The sequence below is a fragment of the Sinocyclocheilus anshuiensis genome, unplaced genomic scaffold (genome assembly GCF_001515605.1).
Source record: "Sinocyclocheilus anshuiensis isolate Anshui unplaced genomic scaffold, SAMN03320099.WGS_v1.1 scaffold118, whole genome shotgun sequence".
Taxonomy (NCBI): Eukaryota; Metazoa; Chordata; class Actinopteri; order Cypriniformes; family Cyprinidae; genus Sinocyclocheilus; species Sinocyclocheilus anshuiensis.
The window spans coordinates 892,058-903,332 of record NW_015546020.1 but is presented as its reverse complement, the minus strand read 5'-3'; the positions used below and the strand labels follow the sequence as shown (position 1 = coordinate 903,332).

The window sequence follows — 11,275 nt, the reverse complement described above, 5'->3', positions numbered from 1 at the left end:
GGAGATTTACTGCTGATCACAGAACCGTGCTTCACTGAAAGATACGCATGACAATCGCAGCTTCTGTCGAATCGCAATCTCGATTCCATTTCGATTTATCGTGCAGCTCTAAGTTTGGCTTTCGCAACGAAACAGCGTCTGGTGGCGGCGGCAAAACAAATACTACAGCGAGAATAAAAGTTACGCCTTCTTTGTCTGCGTATACATTTGGGCACAAAACGCAGCATAATTTTCATTTTGCGGTGAACTAACCCTTTAACACTACAAAGACAAAGGAAAACATGAAAGCGCATCATATGACCCCTTTAAGTTCCACTGTAAGCTTCCCATTTGTATGCAACCAGATAATCTGCTGTTCTCATTACATTTGGTAAATTAGGATTATAATTTAAACAATCGCTTGAGTTTAAGTGATCATGGTTCTCTGGCTGATTCAGGGCAAAGCTCGTCAAAGACGCAGGCCACGGCTCGCCCTTGCACGTATATGTTTGCCCATTAAAAGTGTTGAAATGGAGGATGCAGAGTACTGGACTTATCCTTTGCCCACCACGAGTCCATTAGAGGTGGTATATTACAGCCTGAAATTAGATGCTGTCCTGGGATCTGTGGTGTGGGGGCTGTTGGTGGATTAACCGCTTGGAATCCTGGTGGATTAACTTGTGCTAAGGAAAAATAAATTATACTGGTGCAGAGTGAAGGCCTTTAGTCTGTTTGTTATCCAGTATGCACAGTTTTCAGACACTTTTGCAAAATTTCAAATACTGTGCTGTACTGACCTATTGTCATGCCAACACAGTACAGTAGAACTTGATCTGATAGGCTAAAACTTCCTTCACTGTGAATTCTGAAAGCTCAATGGCCTTTAAAACTGGACTTGCGGGATAACAAACTGAAATCTCAAAATGCAATGTTAGACAATTTCAGACTCTGGTTTATTTCTTTCCAACCATTCTTGACTCTTTTTCCAAGTAATTAATCGTCATACTTTTTAATTACTCAGTTTGGGATAAATAAAGTGAAGCATTTACCCACTTCAGCTTCCTTTAAGGTGTTATCTACACAGGAAGAAGGAATTTTCTCCTTGACAGTGTGGCAGGCTACTCATTATGCCATTATCTAATCAGCAGAAACGGTTATGTTTCTGTACACTATACTGTGCTGCATAAAACTAAGACATTTGCTGTGCTCATACATTTTTGTGTAGACACAGTCCAGCACTGAGGTTGGTCCTGAAAGAGCGAAGGTCAGCACACTGAAGGAAAAAGTTCATGACAGCCACAGCCTGCAAGATGTATCACCTGTCCAGCCGTCGACCCCAGAGAGGTACAGTCCCACCTACCAGTATTACCAGTTTAGCTACCTTCTGGTGTTGTCAAACCGTTGCTTAGCCAAGACAGAACAGATTGTAGAAGAGAGCAGTTTATTCTAAGATCCTCTACAGCATCCCTTGAGAATGTCATGTTAAATGCATTGTCTTATGACTTGCCCATTTCTCAATGCAACAATATGTGAAATTGAGCATGGCTACAAATTTACTTTCACATATTTGTTTCATGCCTTTGCTTTATCTGCAAGTCTTTCTCAAAAGTAAAGAGCTTTTTTACTCATGCAAAAAATGATGCAGATGCAGATAAATGTCTTATCTGTATTAGAATGTGGTCACACAGGAAATCTGACTCACTGGTACTCGTGGGAAAATACGGCCCCTGGCTTACCTCAGCAGTGCCGACTCATACGTCTGACTCCTGGCATAGGTTACAGACTCCCTTATATAGATGCAAAGCATCTGCAATGAGAAAAGGGAGAATCCTGAAATTCCGTAATCTGTGTGGAGGTGTGCGATCTCAATGTTTTGATGGTGAAATCCTTTGCCTAAAGGGACCTCCCAGCATGCTGTTAGGATATTATTAATAATAAAATGCAAAACTTGCTACAACTAACTTTATGCAATGGTGCATTTTTGTTCAACAGGACAACAGGGTTTTTCAGAAAGATTCTGAAGAAGCGTCCCCATAAAGAAGCTCAGACCCCGGAAGATGGAGATCTGAGCCTAGCTTCCTTTTTGGATCAAAAAGAAGGTACATTCTGCAAAGACAGCATCCGATTCTTTTAGATCGTCATACTTTTCCTCCATTTATTGTTTTTTTGTGTTTTTTGATAGCAACTTCTCCATCACGCTCGCACAATTCAAAGCCTCATGCGAGTCGACCCGCTCGGACGGCCAGCATCATGATCAGTCACTCAACAACTTGGGCCTCTGAGCAGTGCAACTCCTCGCTGAACCGTGTGATCACCAATGCGAATGAGCTACGCCACCTTGACGAATTCCTGGGCAATCAGGTCTAAAGAATAGATAGGACTGCAAGATGTTTAACTTTTTTGAGTTGATTGTGTGGTTATGCATAGTTGTGCAATCAATTGATGAGTGATTGAAGAGTGTTAAGTCGTGTTTATAATGTATACTATTTCTGACAAGCTTTGCATTCTCTCAGACTTATTCTTTCTCTTGTGTGGTGTAGGTGAATGATCTGCGCTCAAGGGGAAAGCAGCTTTCAGGAACAGAACACATCTTCATTACTGCCACTATGCAGTTCAGAGAAAACATCAAGGGGATGTACTCATTCTCTGTAAGTAGAGCTAATACAACACTCCCTAAAACTACAACCCAAACACTACAGTATAGACCAACTATGCCATGTCCTATCTGTGATGCCATAACATGAATTTGTTGGTTTGCTAGGTCAAGATGTATTATGGGCATTAAAAGAAACTTGTAGTTCATGTTATTAATTTCTTCTTCTTCACCAACAGAAGCCACAAATTGGGTATAAGGCTTTGATGAAGAGCTACCACAATAAAGTGATCAGTCTAGCTGGAGAAAAGCAGAAAGGTGAGGTACCACTGGTGGTCAATCTCTTCCAGTCAGTTCTGGATGGCTTCATTAGAGCGGAGATCAAAAAAGAAGAGGCCGAACCAGCCAAGGTGAAAGTTCATGCATGGCCTGTTACCCTCTAGACTTTCATTATCTGATTTAAGTGGTAGTTGTTATTTATCATTTGAATGCTTGTTATCCTTTTGACTTACCTTGGATAAACTCTGTCTCAGCCCCCCAAAGGTCGTAAGATGAGAAGGAAGAAGGATAAGGGCGTAAGTATCCTTTCATATTGACTCTGCTTTGTGAATTGTGAAGAAATCTAAGCATTTTGTCTGAATTTAGTTGGAGAATCCATTGGACCATGTGTTTACGCACTACCAAGTCAACATCATGCAGTCTTGTGATCAGTGCACCTCCTACATCTGGGGAATGGAGAAGGCCTACATGTGCAGTTGTGAGTATCTCTGATACGTGCCCTATGGATTTGCCTTCATTCAGGCTGAGAACATTGTATGATGAGTCATTTCTGTTTCAGATTGCAAAATGGTTTGCCATAAGAAGTGCATTTGTAAAATCGTCATAGACTGCTCTACTTTCTGCTCTAAGAAGGTAAGAATCCAATCTTCTAAGCATTTTGGAGAAGCAGTCATTTCGAAATCTTGTTCAATTGGTCGACCTTTGTGTGCTGTGGGTCTAGTGTGATGATGAGCCAGGATCACAACACTTTGGTGTTCGTGTGTGCCACCTGGTCAACAACAAGACCCCTGTGCCAATTGTTCTGGAGATAATGCTGGAACACGTGGAAATGAATGGCCTGTACACCGAGGGCATTTACAGGAAGTCCGGCTCAGCCAATCGCATGAAGGAGCTACACCAGCTGTTGGAAGCAGGTGAGCTATCATGGATATTACCAGAACTCAATGGCACATTGGGAAGACGACCTCTTTGTAGTCTCACAGAGTCATATTTTGGACTTTTTTTGTAGCTTATCCTGCCCACTCTGATAAATACCCTCTGTTAAATAACCCTGTTTAATGACTGCATGTTTGTTTAGGCCCAGAGAATGTTTGTCTTGAGGATTACCCCATCCATGCTGTCACTGGCCTGGTCAAACAGTGGCTAAGGGAGTTGCCTGAACCTCTCATGACCTTCACGCACTACAACGACTTCCTCCGTGCAATAGGTTGGTCCCCACAACACCCTTCTGCTGTCCTTTTGGTAGCCCTTAGACATGCTATAACTCTTTTGTTGTCTTTCATAGAACTGCCTGAGAAGCAAGAGCAATTGCAAGCCATTTACAAAGTTTTGGAACAGCTTCCAGCGGCCAACTTCAACACCTTGGAGAGACTTGTTTTCCATCTTGTCAGGTACAGATGAGTACATGCAGTCCGTAACAAATGCTGTTAGTGCAAAACCATGTAGCCGTCAAGGTAACGATCTGGTATCATTTCAGGGTTGCAAAGGAGGAGAAGAGCAATCGGATGACACCAAACTCTCTGGCCATTGTTTTTGCCCCCTGCATTCTCCGTTGTCCGGATAGCGCCGACCCGCTCATGAGCATGAAAGACATCGCCAAAACCACCATGTAAGGGCTTCATATCCACACTGCAAGTTAGAGAGTGTTGTTAAGAACAGTGTGTTGTTTTAAAGTGAATGAAGTCTCAAGACTGAAACTTTACTTTGCTCAGTTGTGTGGAGATGCTACTTAACGAACAAATCCGGAGATACAATGAGAGAATGGAGGAGATCGAGCAGCTGGAATACGCTGAGGCACTGGCTGTCAATCAACTCAAGCTAAAAAGACAAAACACGGTACACTCAACCTACCTGTCCTTTAGCAGAAAGTCTTCTAGCATTGCTGTATCATTATTTGAAAGTGGTTTGTTTCCAGATGCAAATGTCCATATTTTGCCCAATGAACAATCAACAGTCCGCAACTTTCTACAAGGCACCTACAGAGAGTAATTTTCGCTACACTTTTTTTGCTTCTCGTTTTTATGTCTCTGTAGTGCTGGCATTTACCTCTCAGATTTATCACTCCTTACAAAGAAGTGGCGGTACGTATATCCCTGTGGTATTGTGAACCCCAGTAGTTTGGCATGTTCATGCATGCAGTGTACAAGTCATGCCTTACTAATACTAACTCAAACCACTGCATGTGTTATTTTAGATCTGTAGACATTTAGACCTGTAGACAAGGGTGTCGGGTGGATGTCGGTGTAGATGTGTGCTGGTTTTGGGTGGTCATTGCAGTGAATGGCATGAATTTCAAAGCTACGCAAAGTAAATTGCTGAATATTAAACAATAGGGGCATTCTGTGATGATGTTTTTTTGTTTATATGAATACAGACTATAATGCAGAAAGATAAGCAGTCAGGTTTGACTGTTAACCTTTGTATTTGATTTCTACAAACCTTTGAAACTCATGCCATGGCAACTTACAGACTTTAATTGTGTTTAGTTCCGCAATGAAATATAACATCCATCCAAGTGGTTGAAATTCTTTCCCAGTAGACCTTTTCTCTTCCTCCAGACTTGACTCATCTTTGAAACATCTCTAGCACTCCTCAGTTTCACTCCACAAGGGATCGTTGTGCCACACTTGAAGAATTATAACTTCCCCCTTTTTACTTCATAGACTAACCACATGGGGGCAGACTTGAGTCCAATGAAAATGTTTAGTACTGTAGTCCCTTCACTGAAGAACCTCCTGTCTTTCTGTGCTTCCTTTTTTGTGGCAACACGGGAAAAAGCTTGGATCTGTCGATCTCCTCTTGAGTTGAAGTTTGTATCTGTTTGGACTCTAGGTTCGGGAGAAGCCAGCTTCCGACCTTTGTGCTGTACCTGAGAATGAGCCCCTGGATTCAGATACAGAAGCTGAGCGAAGCCTGATGGAGCGGATCGAGTCCATCAAGCAAGAAAAGTATGTAAATGTAGAAGAAATCTCACAAGTAGTCTTGCATGACTCTTGAACGCCTTTTTCTGGTTTATGTTCCAGAGAGGACCTTGCCTGCAGGCTACCTGAACTAGAACAGCCCGGTTCTGACCAGGAGAACCTGGACTCGGAGGCATCTGTCAGCTCTGAGAGCCTTTTGGACGAGCGAGCGGTCTGTTCAGACACGGAAGGTCAGTATTAAGGTACGGACTCCCTTTGTTTTGGACCAGTCCTTTGTTTTTCCTCTGCAGTAGTCACCCATGTGTGGGTCCTGTCCTTGTTGTGTGTGGTGCAGGTCTGGATGGGATGCTCCTGGCGCATTTAAAGAGGGTGGCGGTGCCATCCGCTCTGTAGCAGGTTGTGATCTCATCTAACCCAAGTGTTTATGTGCATGTTAGCGGTGATGGAATAAGACACTGCATGTTGCCTTTCTTTTACGACTGTTGGTGGCATGTCTTGGGTTCTGCTTTGGGCTTTCTTCTGCTTTGGGGGTTGATTGGTTCTGTTTCCCTATTGTAGGACAAACAGTCGTAGTGCCAAGATTATCCAAACCAGCTTGCCTTCCTAAGTCTGTCGCCCTGGCCCAAGGAGGCAGCACATGGGCTGACGGCTGCTCTCTTCCTTCACTGTCTTCTCCCAGGCTTCAGCTCCAGCGTCGCTGCCCTATCATCCCCAAAACGGTCAAGTTGCCCCTAGGAGTCCTGTGCCACCCGGCTGTACAGTCCCTCCCTCCCCGCAAAGCCCAGTCCCTCACCCTCGTCCAGCGGCGCGAGCAACCCGGCCGCCGCAAAGACAGCATCCAGTCTCTCTACATCGCCGCTGGAACAGATCTCCTCTTCCCGTCCTCACCTACAGCCTCAGACACCTCCAGCGCACAGGAGCTCCAGACCTCCTCACGACGTTTCTCAGACCCGGACATTGCTTTCGTAAAGGATGAGGTTTGAGTTGCAAAGCTGCCTGCGCTCAAAAGAACAATTCGATTGCTTGCCCCGGTCATAGTGACTGATAAAGAGAATTGTCTCACCTAGCACTTTTCCATATTAATAATAAATTGGATTTTTAAAGAGACTTTTTTTAAGACTCAGATTTGTGTGGCATTTACACGTTGACGTGTCAATGCTTGATGCTTGATTTTTATTTTTTTTTTAGCATCAAGAAAACAGTCTTGCACCTTTGTGTCTTTAACGAAGAGGAAAAAACTAATTCAACCATGAGGAGTGATCCCTCGGTGGTGTTTTGTGGACAGAGTTATTTGTACACCCAAGGCTTCGTTCATCTTAAATGGACTTTAAAGCTGTAGATCCTCCTTCAATTCCTGCACAAGAACTCAATGGACAAGTTTTGACTAGAAGGGGGAAGGATGCAGCACTAGCCACTTTCCTCTTGGACCAGAATGCCATAACCGAATGCAATTTTCCAGAATAACTCTTTTTTTTCATTTTGATAAACAATATGAGACTTTGGATCTGCGTGGATGTCTATTCAGAATAGCTTTGTGTAGGACTAAATACAGTTAGTGGCCAAGCCATTGTGTTTAATACTAAAGTGAAGAGTTACAAATGCTGTTGAATGAAAAGTATGGAAAGAATGCCGGCTGGATGTCTATGATGTAAATTACGTTTTGCATCACGAGGACTGTATGTGCCTACAGGTATCGCTATTTTTGAGTCCTCAGTGATGTTTTTTGCATTTAATGGAGAAATGAAACTAATTCTTTTCCTACAATACAGTTTGTACTGGCCGCAGACCTGTGTGCTTTTCCTGATTCTTACCCATAATTCTTTGTGGCTTCCCTTTTGCTCCGGAGGTACCACCGACCATCTACTCTTGCTCTTCTTGTTCTACAATAAATACGTCCAGAAAGGCCTGTTCACATAAAATGCAGAATGAATCCAGATAAAGGAATTAGGAGGTGCAGAGTCCTTCCCAGCCTTGTTCCTGTACCATGGCCTCTTATTTGATCTGCCGTGTATTTGATTTATAGTCGTTCTGTGGGGAAAAAAATAGAAGTATAAAAATTAGAAGTAAATGCACATAAAACTATTAGTTAATATGCGGTGACCAAAATATGTGCATTTTCTGGCATGCAAAAATATAACACTGTAGAACATGTTGGACTATTTAGAACTACTGTGATGATTACAAGCACACAGAAACTCAAAATGTATAATATTAGGAGTTATTACAACACACCTTTGACCACCAGTTGTGTACTGTGATCAATTCCCAGAGCTGGGACAAAACAGAGGTACGTTCCTCCATCAGAGAGCTGAAGATCGGTGAGTTTGAGAAAGACACGGCCCCTCTTAAGCTCCTCAGGTAAAACTTCTGCTCTGTTCTTGTACGCTGGGTCCTGTTCCTTTATAGAAACTTTTCCGTGGATAATATCATAAACATTCCTGGTGTCGTTGTGTCTCCAGTGGACTGTCAGTTGTTTTTTTCAAGTTCAATACGTCTGTGACTGCACTTCAAGATGACAGAGTCTCCTTCAGTGCCTTCATGCAGGGAGGCTAGAAAACAATACTTTTCTTAGCGTTACGTAACTTTAATTATTAACTATTGACTATTACAGTGAGGTCCAAAAGTTTCAGACAGCGTTGAAAATCTGATTTGTTGTTAATAAATCTAAGAAAATGAGTGCTGTTGATTGTGACTCTTTGTACAGAGTCAGAAAGTCATTGAAGATGCTCAGTTTCATGTATCTATTTAAACTTGAACTAAGACTGTTTAGCTGATAGTTTGCAATGAAAAATGTAAAAAAGCATAAATTACAATGTAAAATAATTTTCACTAGTGATCTCAAACCTTTGGACAGTCTTTGCTCTGTTCTTACCTGAACCTGTTAACAGTACGAACACATAAATGAAACAGCATCTGTAAACCATGAAGAAAAATTATGCTGGGAGACAAAAACAACAACAAAATGTAATACTATCCTGTCAGCATGCAACAAAAGTGAAGCTTACTTTCAAATCCATCACATAGTCACTGTTGTCAACTAATTTTTTAAAGGGGTCATATGATGCTTTTTTAAAGATCATTATTTTGTGTATTTGGTGTAACAGAATATGTTGACATGCTTTAATGTTCAAAAAACACATTATTTTTCAAATACTGTACATTATTGTAGGTCCTCTATGCCCCGCCTCTCTCAGACGCTTCGTTTTCTACAAAGTCCCTCCTTCCGACAAGCGCAGTCTGCTCTGATTGGCCAGCTGACCCAGTGCATTGAGCTTGTAACACTCCAAAGAGAAAGGAAAACTTGAAATCGCATCATATGACCCCTTTAAGGGAAGTTGCTAACAGTTTGTTGCTAAAAGTTGCTAAATGACATTGTGCCATTACATAACCATGAAGCAAAACTGTGTCCTTGCATAGAATACACAAATAGACTACTCCAATTGACTGGCCATCTCTTGTTTTCTAAGCATTTATTAAAAAAAAAAAAAAAAAACTTTGTGTCAGATTCCAAACAGTGCCTTCAGATTAAATTTATGCATGTACATAGAATACAGAATACACAAATAGACTACTCCAATTGACTGGCCATCTCTTGTTTTCTAAGCATTTATTAAAAAAAAAAAAAAAAGACTAGACATCTCATCAAAAATATGATTTGAAATAGCCTGTTAATTTAGATTTGTAAAATTAATATAAACACCACATTTTTATGATTTGATATTTGTCTTTTTAAATACAACATTAAATTATTGAACAGTTACACATTTTTGAACAATTACAGTTTAATTTCTAACTGATCAACAATTATAGGTTAAGCTTATAACAGGGTTCGTACAAACTAACGTGAGATAGTTGTAACACACGTGGTTTAAAGGTCCCATGGCATGAAAATGTCACTTTATGAGGTTTTTTAACATTAATATGAGTTCCCCTAGCCTGCCTATGGTCCCCCAGTGGCTAGAAATGGCGATAGGTGTAAACCGAGCCCTGGGTATCCTGCTTCTCCTTTGAGAAAATGAAAGCTCAGATGGCCCAATCCGGAATCTTCCCTTTATGTCGTCATACGGGGAAAGGTTACCTCCCCTTTCTCTGCTTTGCCCGCCCAGAGAATTTGGCCCGCCCATGCCCTTGTATGTGCCACGTGCCATCTCCTTGTACAGCCTAAAATAATAAATAATAAAATCTGACAACTCTAGTTTAATCTAATGAACGACCATGGACGTGAAACTTTATTTGCACGACTTGTTTTCTATGTGTCCTGTTTTTTTTAGTTTATTAGCGGATTTCTATTGCAAAGAAGACACATAAATCACCACGTTGCGATTTAACTTCACACGTGAACAATGACACAAACCCAAAAATCCTTGCAAATCTCACGAGTACATTGTAAACTGAATATTAACAATGAGAGACCGTAATCTTATATTGCACTCAACAACGTGCAGTATAATTGAGAAAGTATTACCGTCGGTACATGTTACAGTCAGATTCAACGGGAGCATCTCAGTTTGGAAGCACGTGTGAAATTAAAATGAAGTTTTTACTATGTGTTTGCAAGTTGATTTCGGCCATCTCAGCAGGCATCTTCTGAAGTTAAATGCCCAGAAGACACACGAAAATAACGTTACATATTGACTGAAACAATAATTCAATGTCACGCGTCTAAAAACCCTAAGAAGTCTCACGAGTAGGGGAGCGCGGGGCACATAGTAACGCGGGGTTAGTTGTAACACGTGGTTTGAATATTTCCACACATGCTAGCATAACAACATTTACAGTATTTATTAGTTACCATATCAACATTATATAGAAAACAACCGTGCGCCAAAATTCAAAAATCTTTTGAAGATATCGCTTAACATTTATTTTACCATAATAAAATTAAAATTGTGGCTTGCGTAAATTTTTCATCTCAGTTTTTATTCATTTAAAATTAGCTATTATTTTAATCTCCAATCTGTTATTTATCAGTTCAGGGAGCGCAGGGCACAGAGTAACGCGGGGTAAATTGTAACACACGTGGTTTGAATATTTCCAGGTGTTAGCATAACAATATTTACAGTATTTATTAGTTACCATATCAACATTATATAGAAAACAAACGTGCGCCAAAATTCAAAAATCTTTTGAAGATATCGCTTAACATTTATTTTACCATAATAAAATTAAAATTGTGGCTTGCGTAAATTTTTCATCTCAGTTTTTATTCATTTAAAATGAGCTATTATTTTAATCTCCAATCTGTTATTTATCAGTTCAGATAGTTTTTTAATGCTTTGATTACTAGCAGAAGACACTAACCAGTTTTAAACTCCAGTTGCGCAGATGGGGCACGTTGTAACACTGCGTTACAATGTGCTATTCTATGACATTAGCGATGTAATTTACACTATTTAATGAATCTGAATGAGAAACAACGAGAAACAGGTGAATAAAGACTGACAGTCAATGTTTAATGTTTAGAAATTATTATTTCAAGACATGTAAAGCATCACTGAACATT

General features: G+C 40.8%; 1 protein-coding gene across 1 annotated transcript in view; it reads left to right on the top strand.

The window, feature by feature from the left end:
* Positions 1-8,010, top strand: part of LOC107698595 (unconventional myosin-IXb-like) — a 50,573-nt gene extending 42,563 nt beyond the window's left edge. The window contains 18 exon segments of the mRNA XM_016499644.1: positions 438-563; positions 1,205-1,323; positions 1,972-2,078; positions 2,162-2,340; positions 2,520-2,627; positions 2,812-2,982; positions 3,106-3,147; positions 3,218-3,329; positions 3,411-3,484; positions 3,573-3,765; positions 3,930-4,058; positions 4,137-4,242; positions 4,329-4,460; positions 4,564-4,687; positions 4,885-4,932; positions 5,684-5,799; positions 5,875-6,002; positions 6,331-8,010. Of these exon segments, the coding sequence (XP_016355130.1) occupies positions 438-563; positions 1,205-1,323; positions 1,972-2,078; positions 2,162-2,340; positions 2,520-2,627; positions 2,812-2,982; positions 3,106-3,147; positions 3,218-3,329; positions 3,411-3,484; positions 3,573-3,765; positions 3,930-4,058; positions 4,137-4,242; positions 4,329-4,460; positions 4,564-4,687; positions 4,885-4,932; positions 5,684-5,799; positions 5,875-6,002; positions 6,331-6,755 (2,439 nt within the window). The 3' untranslated portion in view covers positions 6,756-8,010.
* Positions 8,011-11,275: the final 3,265 nt, after the last annotated feature.